The sequence below is a fragment of the Panthera uncia genome, chromosome B1 (genome assembly GCF_023721935.1).
Source record: "Panthera uncia isolate 11264 chromosome B1, Puncia_PCG_1.0, whole genome shotgun sequence".
NCBI lineage: Eukaryota > Metazoa > Chordata > Mammalia > Carnivora > Felidae > Panthera > Panthera uncia.
This window is the reverse complement of record NC_064811.1, coordinates 9,461,681-9,474,547: the sequence shown is the minus strand read 5'-3', so window position 1 is coordinate 9,474,547 and position 12,867 is coordinate 9,461,681. Positions and strand designations below refer to the sequence as shown.

At 45.4% G+C, this 12,867-nt stretch overlaps 1 protein-coding gene across 1 annotated transcript in view; it reads left to right on the top strand.

The window, feature by feature from the left end:
* BOD1L1 (biorientation of chromosomes in cell division 1 like 1) overlaps window positions 1-12,867 on the top strand; it is a 53,752-nt gene that overhangs the window by 595 nt on the left and 40,290 nt on the right. The window contains exons 2-6 of the mRNA XM_049632632.1: window positions 1-73; window positions 6,309-6,433; window positions 11,156-11,346; window positions 11,829-12,443; window positions 12,625-12,774. Of these exons, the coding sequence (XP_049488589.1) occupies window positions 1-73; window positions 6,309-6,433; window positions 11,156-11,346; window positions 11,829-12,443; window positions 12,625-12,774 (1,154 nt within the window). The remainder of the gene's footprint in view (window positions 74-6,308; window positions 6,434-11,155; window positions 11,347-11,828; window positions 12,444-12,624; window positions 12,775-12,867) is intronic.

Below are 12,867 nucleotides of genomic sequence, written 5' to 3'. Positions count from 1 at the left end.
CGTGAACCACCTCAAGAGCCAGGGGCTCTTCGACCAGTTCCGCAGGGACTGCCTGGCCGACGTGGACACCAAGGTTCGGGGCGCACGGGGGCTGCGGGGGCAGGGCGAAGGGGAGGACCCCGAGGGCCGCCCTCTGGGGCAGTGTCCCGCACTCGTCCGTCGGCCGGCTGCGCCTCGACTTCCCCAGCTGGGGCCCCTGCTGAGCGCGCCTCTCCCTCCCCAGGTTCCCTGGGCAGCCGCTTCCTCTTTGAGCGGCTGCTAGGGGCCGGGCACTGTGCGAGGCTCGGTGCGTTCATTCATTCGCCGATCCTGTCGTTCGTTTAACGGGCTCGTGTTAATCACCTGCCCTGCTTAGACGCGGGGAGTATGGTGGTGAGCAAGACTAAGTCATGGTTCTTCGGGAGACTCGTCTGGAAACACTAATGCTAACAGCGCTTTCATCTCTGTTTTTTTTTTTTTTTTTTTTTTCGTGGTTTGCTTTGTATCCAAGTTATTTTTGCGTGCTCTCTTGAAGATTTTTGGGCGGGAAGGGTCATGTCTATGTCCTTTGGAGGAATTCAGTGATTATGAATCAGATTATTAGCATTGTGCATTGCTGGTCACTGTGTGCGTGGGTGCAGAGGTAAGGAGGCAGAGCCGGTCGGTGGAAAGGTGGGCTAGAGAGACTGAGACTCTTGTTTCCACCGCTGACTGCCTGATTAAGGTGGCTCAGGCCAAGTCACTTCTCTGAAGTGACAAGGGGCAGGGGGATAGGGAGAACCAAGCCATTGAGTGAGGAAAGGTTGGAGGAGAGGTGACAGCAGGTATTGATTGAAGTGGAAGAAGGACAGGAAAGAAGAGAGTTCGGGAGAGTAATGGGAAGAGGGGAAAGGTCAGCAAGGTGCTTCCTTGTATGGAAAGAGTTAGGGGCTGGGAAGGGGAAGGATTTTGTACCAAATGTCAGAGTGAAAGGGGGTGGTGGCGGGAACGAGTACACTTTGCTGATTCTGCAAAGAATGAGCAGTGGACAACCAGGATAGAGCAATCAGTGAGGAGGATGGAACACAGAGTCTGGAATTCTGGAAATGATTGAAGCAGGAAGCTTCAGTTGGAAACAATTAGGAAATTGGGGTATTTGGCTTATATCTGGTTGGGTCCCTCAGATTGGAGTTTGCACGGGGTAAGGGTTTTCTCAACACATTCCTCACATTTTCTGAGGAACCTCATGTCTTTGAGACAAGGAGTGTTTGCATCCTTACACGGATTTTTCCTTGTGACTCTGTCCACCAGGATTTGATGGAAACTGCACACGATTCTGCTGTCTTCCCTGGGAAAACCCTCTGGAGAATCTGGGGATCTCTGATCCACCATGTGGACCAGAAGTAGAATGTGCTTTTTCGGGGTGTTGGGGTTTTTACACCACAGAGAATTCAAGATACTTGGAGATGTTCATCTGTGTAGGAAGTATATAGTTTTCTCACTTTGTTTTAGGGAATATGCACAGCCATCTTTTTGAAAATAATGTCTGTTGCCCTTTTTTTAAAAAAAAAAAAAAATGGGAGATGAGACAGATCCAGGTACGTGTTATGTAGATGACGCTGGTTATTTGTATCGGGCAAATAGAGATTTCACTCTGCTGTTCTGAGAAACCACATCTCTAGGTTACCCTTGCGCAGGCACATTGGAAACTTGACTATGCTAAAGGGGGCGCTGCAACACCTAAGGCTCAAATTTTTCTTCATCCCCCATCCCCACTAAATGTTATTGTTATGTGTTTGTAATTCCCCTGCCAGATCCTCTCAGAGTGGAGCCTGAAAACCTTTCTTGGTGGGAAGGAAGGGAGGACGGTTGCTCGGACAATCTAATGAAGCCAGGACCTTCTCCCAAGAAAAAATGTACATGTGCATGTTAAAGTACAACTTTTGTCATTCAGAAACGGTCGACTGTAGGCAGTTACATGTGGCTCAACCTAATACCCAGTTGCAAGGAGTTCAGGGGCCGCAGAACAAGGTCCCTTGTTTTAATGTTGGAAACTAGAGAACTGAAATAATACCCCTTCCCTGACGGAAAAGGATGCCTGTGTGCAGCGAAATTCTTTCCTCACCCCTCCTGTGCTTGCTTTCTCCCTCTGTCTTCACTCCTGATGCCTCCCCTCCTCTCTTTTTCCTCCTTGTCTTTTACCTCTGTGCCTCCTGGTTCTGGTTCTCTTTCCTCTTTCCCCCATGAGTGTCTCCCTCTTCCTGTTCCTTAGCTTTACTAACGATTATGCAGATTTTAATCTGATTTAAAGTGTTTCTTCTTGTTGTGTAGCATTTTATATCCTTTTTCATATATATGTATATACATATACATACATATGACTTAAGTTTGAAAGTCAAAAATCCTACAGAAGCCAAGGTTTTCTTTTGAGCCTAACATTCCTCTCCATGTGATGAGTGGGTCAGAGTAGACGTAAGATCCCCTGTTTATGCAAAGGAGCATCAGTTTTAGGGAACCGTCGAATCTGCTCTGTAAGAACAATTTGTAATTGAGACCATTTGTGGTATGGTGCTTTTGATAATTGAACCCTGAAGACTGACCTGCTTTATGTCAAACTCTGACCTGCAGTACAGAATCTATAGGGTTATAGCAGTAACTGGCTTGTCAGTCGCATGCATATTTAAGAATCAAGACATTTGACACCTATCAGGAGCTCTCCAAGAGCAAAGCCACCATCCAGCCCAGCGTGGTTAAAGCAAGATGAGGAGTACGAAAGTCCGCTGGCATTCCCGCGGGCCAGAAAACCCTCCAGACTGCCCTGGGGTTATTGATGGCCTCTAACCAACCAAGAGAGGGATCTGACCTTAGCAAACCAATCAGCCCTCCTACCCAAAGAATGAGAACCTTAGTCATCCCAAGATCTAACTAAGGCTGAGGCTCCTCTGCTGTAGATTACTAGTTCTCAGATCCCTGCTGTTTCTGACCCCTTGGTTCTGAGGTCACCCTGGAGAGTGTAAAGAGGGAAGATCAAGAGAGGCCTGTCCTTCTGTCCCAGGCAGAGAACTCAGCAACCAAATAAATATGGCACCTTTCTCCCCAGGTAATAAAGGCCAAGTTTTGTATACTTTCTCGGTTACAAGTGGCTCCTGGTCACTGTGACTATTGCCTCTTTTTTTTTTTTTTTTTTTCTTTTTAGATTTGAAAGGAATATTGAAGACAGAGTATATAAACTTACTCACCCAATACATATTCATTATGTACAAGGCACTGTTCAGATGCCAGGATACAGCAGTGAACAAAACCTCCCTGCTTTTATGGAGCTTGCATCCCAGCAGCGAAAAGCAGACAGGGGATAACGTGTAATAGGTTCTGTGGAAGAAATAAAGCAGGGTGAGGGTGGAAAGGGTTGCTGATTTGTTTTCAGTAAGTTGTCCAGAGAAGATTTCAAGGTGTTACTTGAGCCGTCACTGAAGGAACCGAAGAGACCATCCATCCAGCTGTGTGGGGCTCAGTGCTCTAAGTAGAGACCACAGCCAGTGGGAAGGCCTGAGGCAGGACCTGGTGAGGGAGAAAGTGGCAGAAGGTGAGATAGGAGTGGCCCTCCATCCCCCCTCCCTTCATGGATCTGGCAGGCCTTGGACGCCATTGTAAGAAATTGGCTTTTACTGGAGCTGAGAAGCCATTGACACCTTCTGAGCCTAAGGACATGGTCTGGCTCCCCTTTTAGATGGGTTGGGTTTAGGTGAGTAATTATTAAGGGTGTCCCCTTCACACTCAGTCATGATGTAGTTTGGACAATAAATATATGATTACCCTAATTTTGGAAGATTAACCCGAGCCACTGTGTGAAAAATAGACTTCAGGTGGGCAAGTGGTCAGAAGTAGGGAGATGGGTTGGGAATCGAGAGAGGAGACGAGAGCACCTTGGACCAGAGGGGAGGCGGTAAAGGGGGTGGAAAGTGGTCAGATTCTGAGTGTATTTTGATGCTACTGCAGACAGAATTTGCCAAAGGTTTGGAGGTGGGGTGGAAGAGAAAGGGAGGAGTCAAGGATGACTCCAAGGCTTTTGAGCAGAGCACTGGAAAAGGAAGAAAAGAGGAAAAGGAAAGCTTCTCAGAGGAGTAATGGGATCCAAAATATTGCTGAAGTCACTAGGCTTTTTACTGAAAGGAGAATGTGGCAACAAGGAGACTTACCTGTTGTAGTTCAGATTGGAGCTTGTTTGGGGCAGCGAGAGTGCTGAATGCTTTGTGATGATGTTTGAGTCCAGTGGTTCTGGGATTGGGGGATACTGGAGACAAGAATTATGTTTTAGAGTCAGTGGGGAGAAAGAATTCGTTTTAGTTCATGTTGATTTTGGATAAATGGAGAGGGATGTGAGACGGGATCTTGAGTGTCTCTTGTAGGACAGGAAATAGGAATCAGCAAAAGTCTGGAAATTGGGAGGGATGAGGGGGCATCACAAAGGGATGAAGTCTTATCATCTGTGCCTGAGATAGGTATCTGGCCATCTCCGCGGACAGCTACTTTTTTAATTGCTTATCTGCCAAGCAGTGTGAGAAGCTATGTGGAAACAAAGATGAAGGGAATGTGAGGACCCGGCTTCCTCTTCAGTGGAGGGATAAATACCCCCCTCCCCAAAATACAGTACAGGGCAAGCATTGTTGGAAAGGGGGTATGTACACAGGATGGGAGGAACATGGGGGAAAGCCAGGGGTGACATCACAGACGAGGGTGAGCTCTGAAGGCGAGAAGTTTGCCAAATAGAGAGTAGAGGGAATGGTAGGTACAGAAGGTTGAAGGCGTGAGAATGTTTCACTGGACTACGGGCTTTGAAGGGTAAGGTTAGGAGCCACAAACAGCAGATGAAGCCGTATGGCCATTCAGGGACTCTCACTCCACTACATGAAAAGCCACGTGACAGACCGCGAGTGGTGGGGGTGGGGGGGCAGGCTCTAGGAAGGAGGGGTGCAGTCCTGATTGGGTGGTCAAGCACTCCTAGGCATGTCCTTTTAAGAAGTGACATACGGGGATGTCACAGTCACTTAAGTCTGTGCCTGGATGGCACAGTCACTTAAGCGTCCGACTCTTGATGTTGGCTCAGGTCACGATCTCACGGTTCTCTCGCGGGTTGCACGTTGGAGTCCAGCGTCGGGCTCTGTGCTGACAGTGGAGCCTGCTTGGGATTCTCTGTCTTCCTCTCTCTGCCCCTCCCCGTTCTCTCTCTCTCTCTTTCTCAAAAATAAATAAACTTAAAAAAAAAAAAGTGACATACCATGTGTTCTCTCTCCCGCTTCCCTTAACTTAGGGGTTCTCAGCCTCAGCACCGTTGACATTCTGGGCTGGAACGTTCTTTGTTGTTCGGGTTTACCTTTGCACTCTAGGGCACTCAGCGGCATCCCTGCCCTCAACGCACAAGATGCCAGTGGCAGCTCCCTGAGTCGTGGCCACCGAAACTGTCTCCAGACATTGTCTAAAGTGCCCTGGGGTGGGGGTGGTGGAGGCAGAATCGCTCCTGGTTGAGGACCACTGCTTACGTTAGATCGAATGCCTGGTTGCAGTGTTGGTTCAGCCCGTTTCCACTCCCCCGGTACACATCTTCATCACCGTAGTTACTGCCTCCTTTCCGAAGTACATCGTGTGTCTCTTTACTTTCTCCCTGTCGGAAGATTACTGGGCAGAAAGCTCAGCCATAGCGTATCCCTCTGCTCACGTGCAGTGGGTTCCTGTCCTCAACCCCATAATCCCAGACGTCTACACGTCTGGGATGCCCTCCAGCCCGTGGCCGCAGGCTGTCTGCAACCTCGTATCTCTGCTTTTTTATATTCTCTTCCCCCACCAACTGGAGGCTCCCAGATGCTCCTGACCCCACATTTTCTCATCCACTTGTACTGCTTCTATTGTTGGCTGTATGTGCAAGGCCTGCCTCTCCGATGACCAGCTGCTTTGTGAAACTCGGAGGGTCCAACTCAAATGCCATGTCCTCAGCAAAGACTTATTCCTCTGCTCCCCTCCCTTTCTTGGCTCCAGATCATCTGAAGCTAATCTAACCCAGATAGTTACTTGTATCTGATTTTCGAGTCCTTTGTCTATAGATGAGAGGTATGTCTTTCTTCTTTGTGTCCTCCTATCTCCAAACATCTTGGCTTTGACAAAATAAGCAGTATTTGCATGTCTCAGTTATCCTGAAGCAGGATGGTCCTAAGCTGAGAAACCTCGTGGCCACATTGATGCTGTAATCTAAAAAACGTTAACACTGTTAAGCATCCTCAAATTCCTGAGACTTAGAAATATTGATATTATGTAACACTTGTGATTTATAACATTTGTCTTTCCCCCCCACTTCCCAGCCTGCCTATCAGAACCTGAGACAACGGGTTGACAGCTTTGTTGCGAACCACTTGGCAACTCATACATGGAGTCCTCACCTCAATAAGAACCAGCTGAGAAACAACATTAGACAGCAGGTGCTCAAGTAAGTCTTCCAGACCCAGAGTCCCTAGGCAGGCTTGAAGGCATCAGTCTGCTCTGTGGAAGGCAGAGACCATTTTGTGGAAGCTAGATGTCGTTTTATCACGTCTGGTTGGCTGTTTCGAGGATGGCGCAGTGCAGTTTTAGAGGGGGCTCAAATCGCTTCACGTTTCCCCATGAATTTTAGCAGTCTGACTTCTGCAGACCTTTGGAAATACCTGAAGGACCAGGATGCCAATGTGACTCCAGAAACAAAATACTAGGGTATAATGTTAATTGCTGGTAAGTGCCAGAATATCCCATAAAGATCAGGCTTTATTATTCTGCTTTGATAAGTAAAAAAGGCATTCTAGATCACGGCAGTTAAAATAATTTCCCCTAATTTGAGGCCATGTCTCCTATCTTCTAATACGACTCCCCTCTTTTTTTTTTTCTTTTGCACTTTACTGTGACTTTTAAGTCTGCTTCTTAGTGATGATATAGCCAAAAAAAAAAAAAAAGGCAGGAAAGTGTGTTTGGACCTGTCAGAGCCATTTTGGGTAAGATAAAGAGAATGAGAAGAGATGGAGTGTTTAGAGGGACCTTTAAAAAAAATCATATTTGTTCCCAGAAAAGCAGATTTACAATACCATCTTGTTCTTGAATATAAATATTTGCCAAGACAGGAAGACCCGGGCCTCGTATCCCTGCGTCACCCTCCCCGCGGAAGGGGTGACTGAGTTATTTAAAGAGTGCCCAGTCTTCCTTTCTTGACAAATATTTACGTTCAGGCTCATCTTTTAGAATGAAATGTGACTTTTAAACAGTTAAACAAATTCATCTTCTACCTCCCACCTCTTCAAACCCTCTAGTCCGGTAGGAACCCTGCAAGCCTACCTGGTGTGCAGGCCCCGGGGAAGCCCCACAAACAAAGCTTCACACTCTGACTCAAAGACCCATTTAGCCACACGTAATACTAGACACCTGGAACCTGGGGGCCCTGACTGTCTCCGACTGAATAAGAGAAGAGGGAAATTTAACAATAGCTTTGTTGTCTGCATTTTAAAGGATGTTGGCGAAACCTATAAAACAGTCCCCGAGAGGGCAAAAGACGCCAGGGAAGGCTGCAGAGTTAATACCTGATGGGAAAAGCCAAAGACTTTCCTGAAAACCCGAGGGTCTGTGGCTGCCGACATTTCCAGGCTTTTCCGACCAGGAGCCGGAATAGCAGGGGGTGGGGGTGGGGCAAACCTCGGGGCAAGGTCGGGGCCTGCCCTCGCTTCTACAGAGCACTCCCCGATTACAGAGGGTGGAGCTGCCCCCCCTTTTTAAACCAGCCATCACATCCCTTTGAAAGCATAGAGTTTTTACTGAGGGGGTGTGGGGGAGGTGCATTCTTTTTTTTCATACGTTGAGCGACTGAAGTCTTAGGCAGATTTCCTGGCATTGTATTTACCCCTCAGCAGGCAAAACCTATCAAGGAGGGAAGCAGTCCTTCATTCTTTTCTCACCCCTGTAAAATCGAAAGCACTTAACAAGTCTTAATAGCCCCCTTATAAGACATTTTCACAGAATCCTGCTTAGTGAGGGGTTGCTGTACATTTCAGTAAAGGGTTCTTGTGACCACCAGCCTGGGTCTTGGGAACTATCTTCTAGAGACACTTAAATTTCTTTTTTTAATGTTTATTCAGTTTTTGGGAGAGAGAGAGACAGAGAGCTCACGCAAGCAGGGGAGGAGCAGAGAGAGGGAGACACAGAATCTGAAGCAGGCTCCGGGCTCTGAGCCGTTAGCACAGATCCTGAAGAGGGGCTCGAACTCACAAGCCCTGAATTGTGACCTGAGCCGAAGTCTGGCGCTTAACCGACTGAGCCACCCACGCACCCGTCTTCTAGAGACATTTCATAACAGGACAAACAGCTTCCCTTGGATAATTTAGGAATTGCTCTTCTTAGACTAACATCTGTAAATTCTCTGCTAGCTATGTTATTTATTATTTTTTTTTAAATGTTTATTTGAGAGAGTAAGAGAGCATGAGCTGGGGAAGGGCAGAGAGAGAGGGAGAGAGGGAATCCCAAGCAGGCTCCACGCTGTCAGCACAGAGCCCGATGCGGGGCTCGAACTCACAAACTATGAGATCATGACCTGAGCCGAAATCAAGAGTCAGATGCTCAACCAACAGAACTACCCAGATGCCCCATTAATTAAAATATTCTCTTACTGAGTAAAGTTACATATCACTTGAGTATATCATTTTCAAGTTTCCTTAAGGAAAGATACCACAGTATTTAGTTGTCCAGCTATTGTTGTAGAGAGGGACCAGCCCCTATACATAAAATTTCAAACAGTTTTTCCTACAAAGACTTTGAGAAATATTCAATTGACCATTAGCCTGAACCATCTACAATTCCCATTTTTGTAGGACAAAAATACGGCAATTTCAAATGGTTCAACTTAATAATTGATCTTCGGACTCAGTGGTATTTTTTTTTAATGTTTATTTATTTTGAGAGATTGTGAGTGGGAGAGGGGCAGAGAGAGAGAATATCCCAGGCAGGCTTCATGCTCAGTGCAGAGCCCGACGTGGGGCTCGATCTCACAACCGTGACATCATGACCTGAGCCCAAATCAAGAGTCAGAAGCTTAACCCACTGAGCCACCCAGGCACCTCTCAGTAGTGTTCTTTTTATGCATTCATTTGAACAACAGAATCTAAAATGCCAGATAGCTCTAAATAATGATCTTAACTGAACAGAATTTGAAAGGAAAAGGAAGTAGCTTTAATCAGGAAAATACTACCTACTGGCATTTCGGCTTTGCCCTTGAGTCCAAGGCTGTAGCATCTCCCTCTGGTGAGGCTGCTGTGACCACACCATACTAGAGTGGGCCCACTAAGAGCAGTGTGTTCATTAGGATGGCCCCCACTTTGATTTAAGATCAGAGCTGACCTCGCGGGAGACTAGACTGAAATAGACGAGGGCCTGGAATAGAGGCAGAGAAACATCGGCTGCAGCAGTGATGTTAGGGTGAGTGGGTTTTATTTTTTATGCTGTGCCTTTGTGGTGTGCCTGAAAACATTTTTAAGATTGCTTGTCCTTGTTTCTTTTACACCTGCTACATGTTAAAGGCACCTCTAAGATGTAACGATGTGTGCAGGATTTGCATTTTTTTTTTATCTTAGAACTTTAAAAAGCAGGTTACCTACTTTGTCCGGTGTTGACTCATTTTTCTCTGTGGCCCACATAAGTAGAATTATAGTATCACAAGGCTGCAAGGTACCTCAGGAAATGGAAATCAAATCCATCCTCCACTCAGAAAGAGCTGCACTCAAAAATAGCATTGTCAAGTGTAAGGAGAGATGGCTCCCCCGTTCTGCGGAGAGAGCCGAGGCCTAGAATCTGGAAGAGACAGCCCCCGGCTCATCCAATACTGTCCAGAAACATTGGCTCCTCAGGTGGTTGGTTTTGTTTTGTTTTGTTTTAGCAAGAAACGAGGTGTAAGTGCATTTCTTAAAACAAATCCACATCCTCTTATTTTACTCACGCTTTTGTGATTTTCTGCACATTTCAGTCTGTGTCGCCCCCTTTGCTCCTCCCGTCTCTTGCGTGTATTTCTCTCAGCTCTTTCCTCCTCTTTGCTTCTATGGAAATCAAGGCTCAGTGGAAGTATCTTCTCTTTGTGAAGCATTCCCAGATCACCTTAAACATATTTAATACTTCTCCATTCCCCTCTTTCCTAGAGTAGACGGTGTCTTATAGTGCCTGCCCTCTGGTATTTTAATCATGTCTGTCTCTCCCGCCAGACCAGAAACCAGGTCTGATTTGTAACAGACCGATCCCCAGCATGGTGCCTGTTATGGAGAAGACACTCGTAACCTGATTGTTGAATGAATAAATCATCAGTTTTTACAGCAGGAAGATAATGTAATAAAAAGAAAACGAGAAGTCTTAAGTTTTTCTTTATTTTTCTGAAGTTTGCTTTCTTTTCTTTGTTTTATAAGCTTGTTGAAATTACACTCTGTATATGTTCTTCAGTTTTCCTGGAGATTCTCATATTTCTAAAAGGCTTACATTTTTCTGCTAAAAAAAAAAAAAATTGTGGACTCCATAGATTTATACCCAGAACTCAGCTTTAGTGATCATTTATTCCCATATGCCCTGGCCAGGGTTGGGGTAAGGTAAGCATCACCTGGAAGTGTGGGCTCTAGATAATGTATTGTGTCTAGTTCTTTTTTTTTTTTTTTTAACGTTTATTTTTTTATTATTGAGAGACAGAGAGAGACAGAGCATGAGCATGGGAGGGGCAGAGAGAGGAGGAGACACAGAATCTGAAGGAGGCTCCCGGCTCTGAGCTGTCAGCACAGAGCCTGACGTGGGGCAGGAACTCACAAACCCAGTGAGATCATGACCTGCGCTGAAGTCAGACGTTTAACCGACTGAGCCACCCAGGCGCCCCGTATTGTGTCTAGTTCTAAAGGCGTTTTGTTTCTTGTTTTGCCTGCTTTAGCCTTTCCACTAGCGACACCGCTGGTAGAAAGTATACAGTCTTTCTTGCAGTGTGATCGACCTAAATGCTGCCTGGTGTGAAACTGACTTCCCATTGCCTATTCTTTCCATATATTGAGATGAGTGGATTGGGTAATTTCAGGTTGAACATATATGTGACAGGTACAATTTTGTTTAAAAGCAATTAATGTAAATCATATGAAATTGTGTTTTACCTTTCTGTAAAACTTATTTTGTGTTTCAGATCAGGAATGTTGGAGTCTGGTATTGACCGAATTATTTCTCAGGTTGTGGATCCAAAGATCAACCACACGTTCAGACCTCAGGTGGAGAAAGCTGTGCATGAGTTTTTGGCCACCCTAAACCACAAAGAGGAAGCAAGTGGCAGCACAGCCCCCGATGATGAGAAACCAGACTCTTCTGCCATTACACAAGGTGCTTTGCTTTTACTCTTGGTCAGTTCCTTTGCTTTGCTTCTTGAACTGAGTATCAAACTAGGGATATAATTATCAATTTTGTTCCTTGGCTACTCTAGTGAAATTATATTTATTTCAAATATCACATTCCTCAACTGATAGAACATTTCTTTTTGAGATTAATGCAAAATGGTAGACATTTTCCTGACGTGTTGGCTGTGTGTACGTGTGTGCGTTTCAACTGAGGGAATAATTAATATAACCGAAGAGAATTAGACTATTCTCAGGTTTGCATGGTGCCTTTCCTATGACACAGTGTTAGAACAGTAGAGGATTTAGAATGTGCTCGGTGTTAGCACTGGTATCCGAAAGTCTAAAAGAGTATGAATGGTCTGCACAGCATACGTGTCTTATAAAGATGAGAGCGTCTTGTAGCATCGATTCATCAGAGGGGCTTACCTTCTGCATAAGTTTTTTCTAACGCTCATCTTTCCCTCAAAGGTGTCCCAGTGCCTGGACCCAGCGCTAATGTAGCCAATGACGCCATGTCAATCTTGGAAACCATAACTTCTCTTAACCAAGAAGCTAGTGCAGCCAGAGCTTCAACAGAAACATCAAACACCAAGACCAGTGAGAGAGTGTCCAAAAAACTCCCATCTCAGCCCAGCACTGACACTAGTACCGAGAAAGAGAGAACTTCAGAGGACATGGCTGACAAAGAAAAGTCTACACCCGACTCTGCAGGGGAAGGACAGGAAACAGCCCCCAAGTCTGAAGAATTAAATGATCTCCCTTGTCCAGTTGAGGAAATTAAAAATCACACAAAAGAGAGTAGTAGTTCAATTCTGCTAAATAAGGATGTTCAACAGGAAAGCATTGACCAAAAAAATAAATCAACGGACAAAGGTGAAAAGAAACCAGAGAGCAATGACAAAGGAGAAAGAAAGAAAGAAAAGAAGGAAAAGACCGAAAAGAAGTTTGACCACCCAAAAAGGAGTGAGGACCTACAAAAAGCGAAAGAAGAAAAGCAAGCAAAGGAAAAAGATGTAGAGTGTTCAAAACTCCCGTCAGAAAAGAATAGTAATAAAGCTAAAACCATTGAAGGGACAAAAGAAGGTATATAAAAACTTGCAAAAATCTACAACAGTTTACAGATCAAAGAGTGTCAGTTGGGGGGCGGGGGGGGGTCACATTTTTTTGACCTGTATTTAATGCAGAGTATTTTAAACGTAATTTAGGAATTGGGTGCTGAGTTTGTTCTTATGACTTATCTTTGTGTTTTATTTCCTTCTCGAAGATTGCTCTTTAATAGATTCTGATGTGGATGGACTTACAGACATCACAGTTAGCTCTGTCCATACCAGTGACCTTTCATCTTTTGAAGAAGACACCGAGGAGGAAGTTGTAATGTCTGATAGCATGGAAGAAGGAGAGATTACGTCAGACGGTAAAGCATTTTACTTAATAACGCCTCTGGGAAGCTTCCTGTCGAGCATTGTTTGTATATTCACATGGCTATATCGTGAAAGACAGTGTGGTA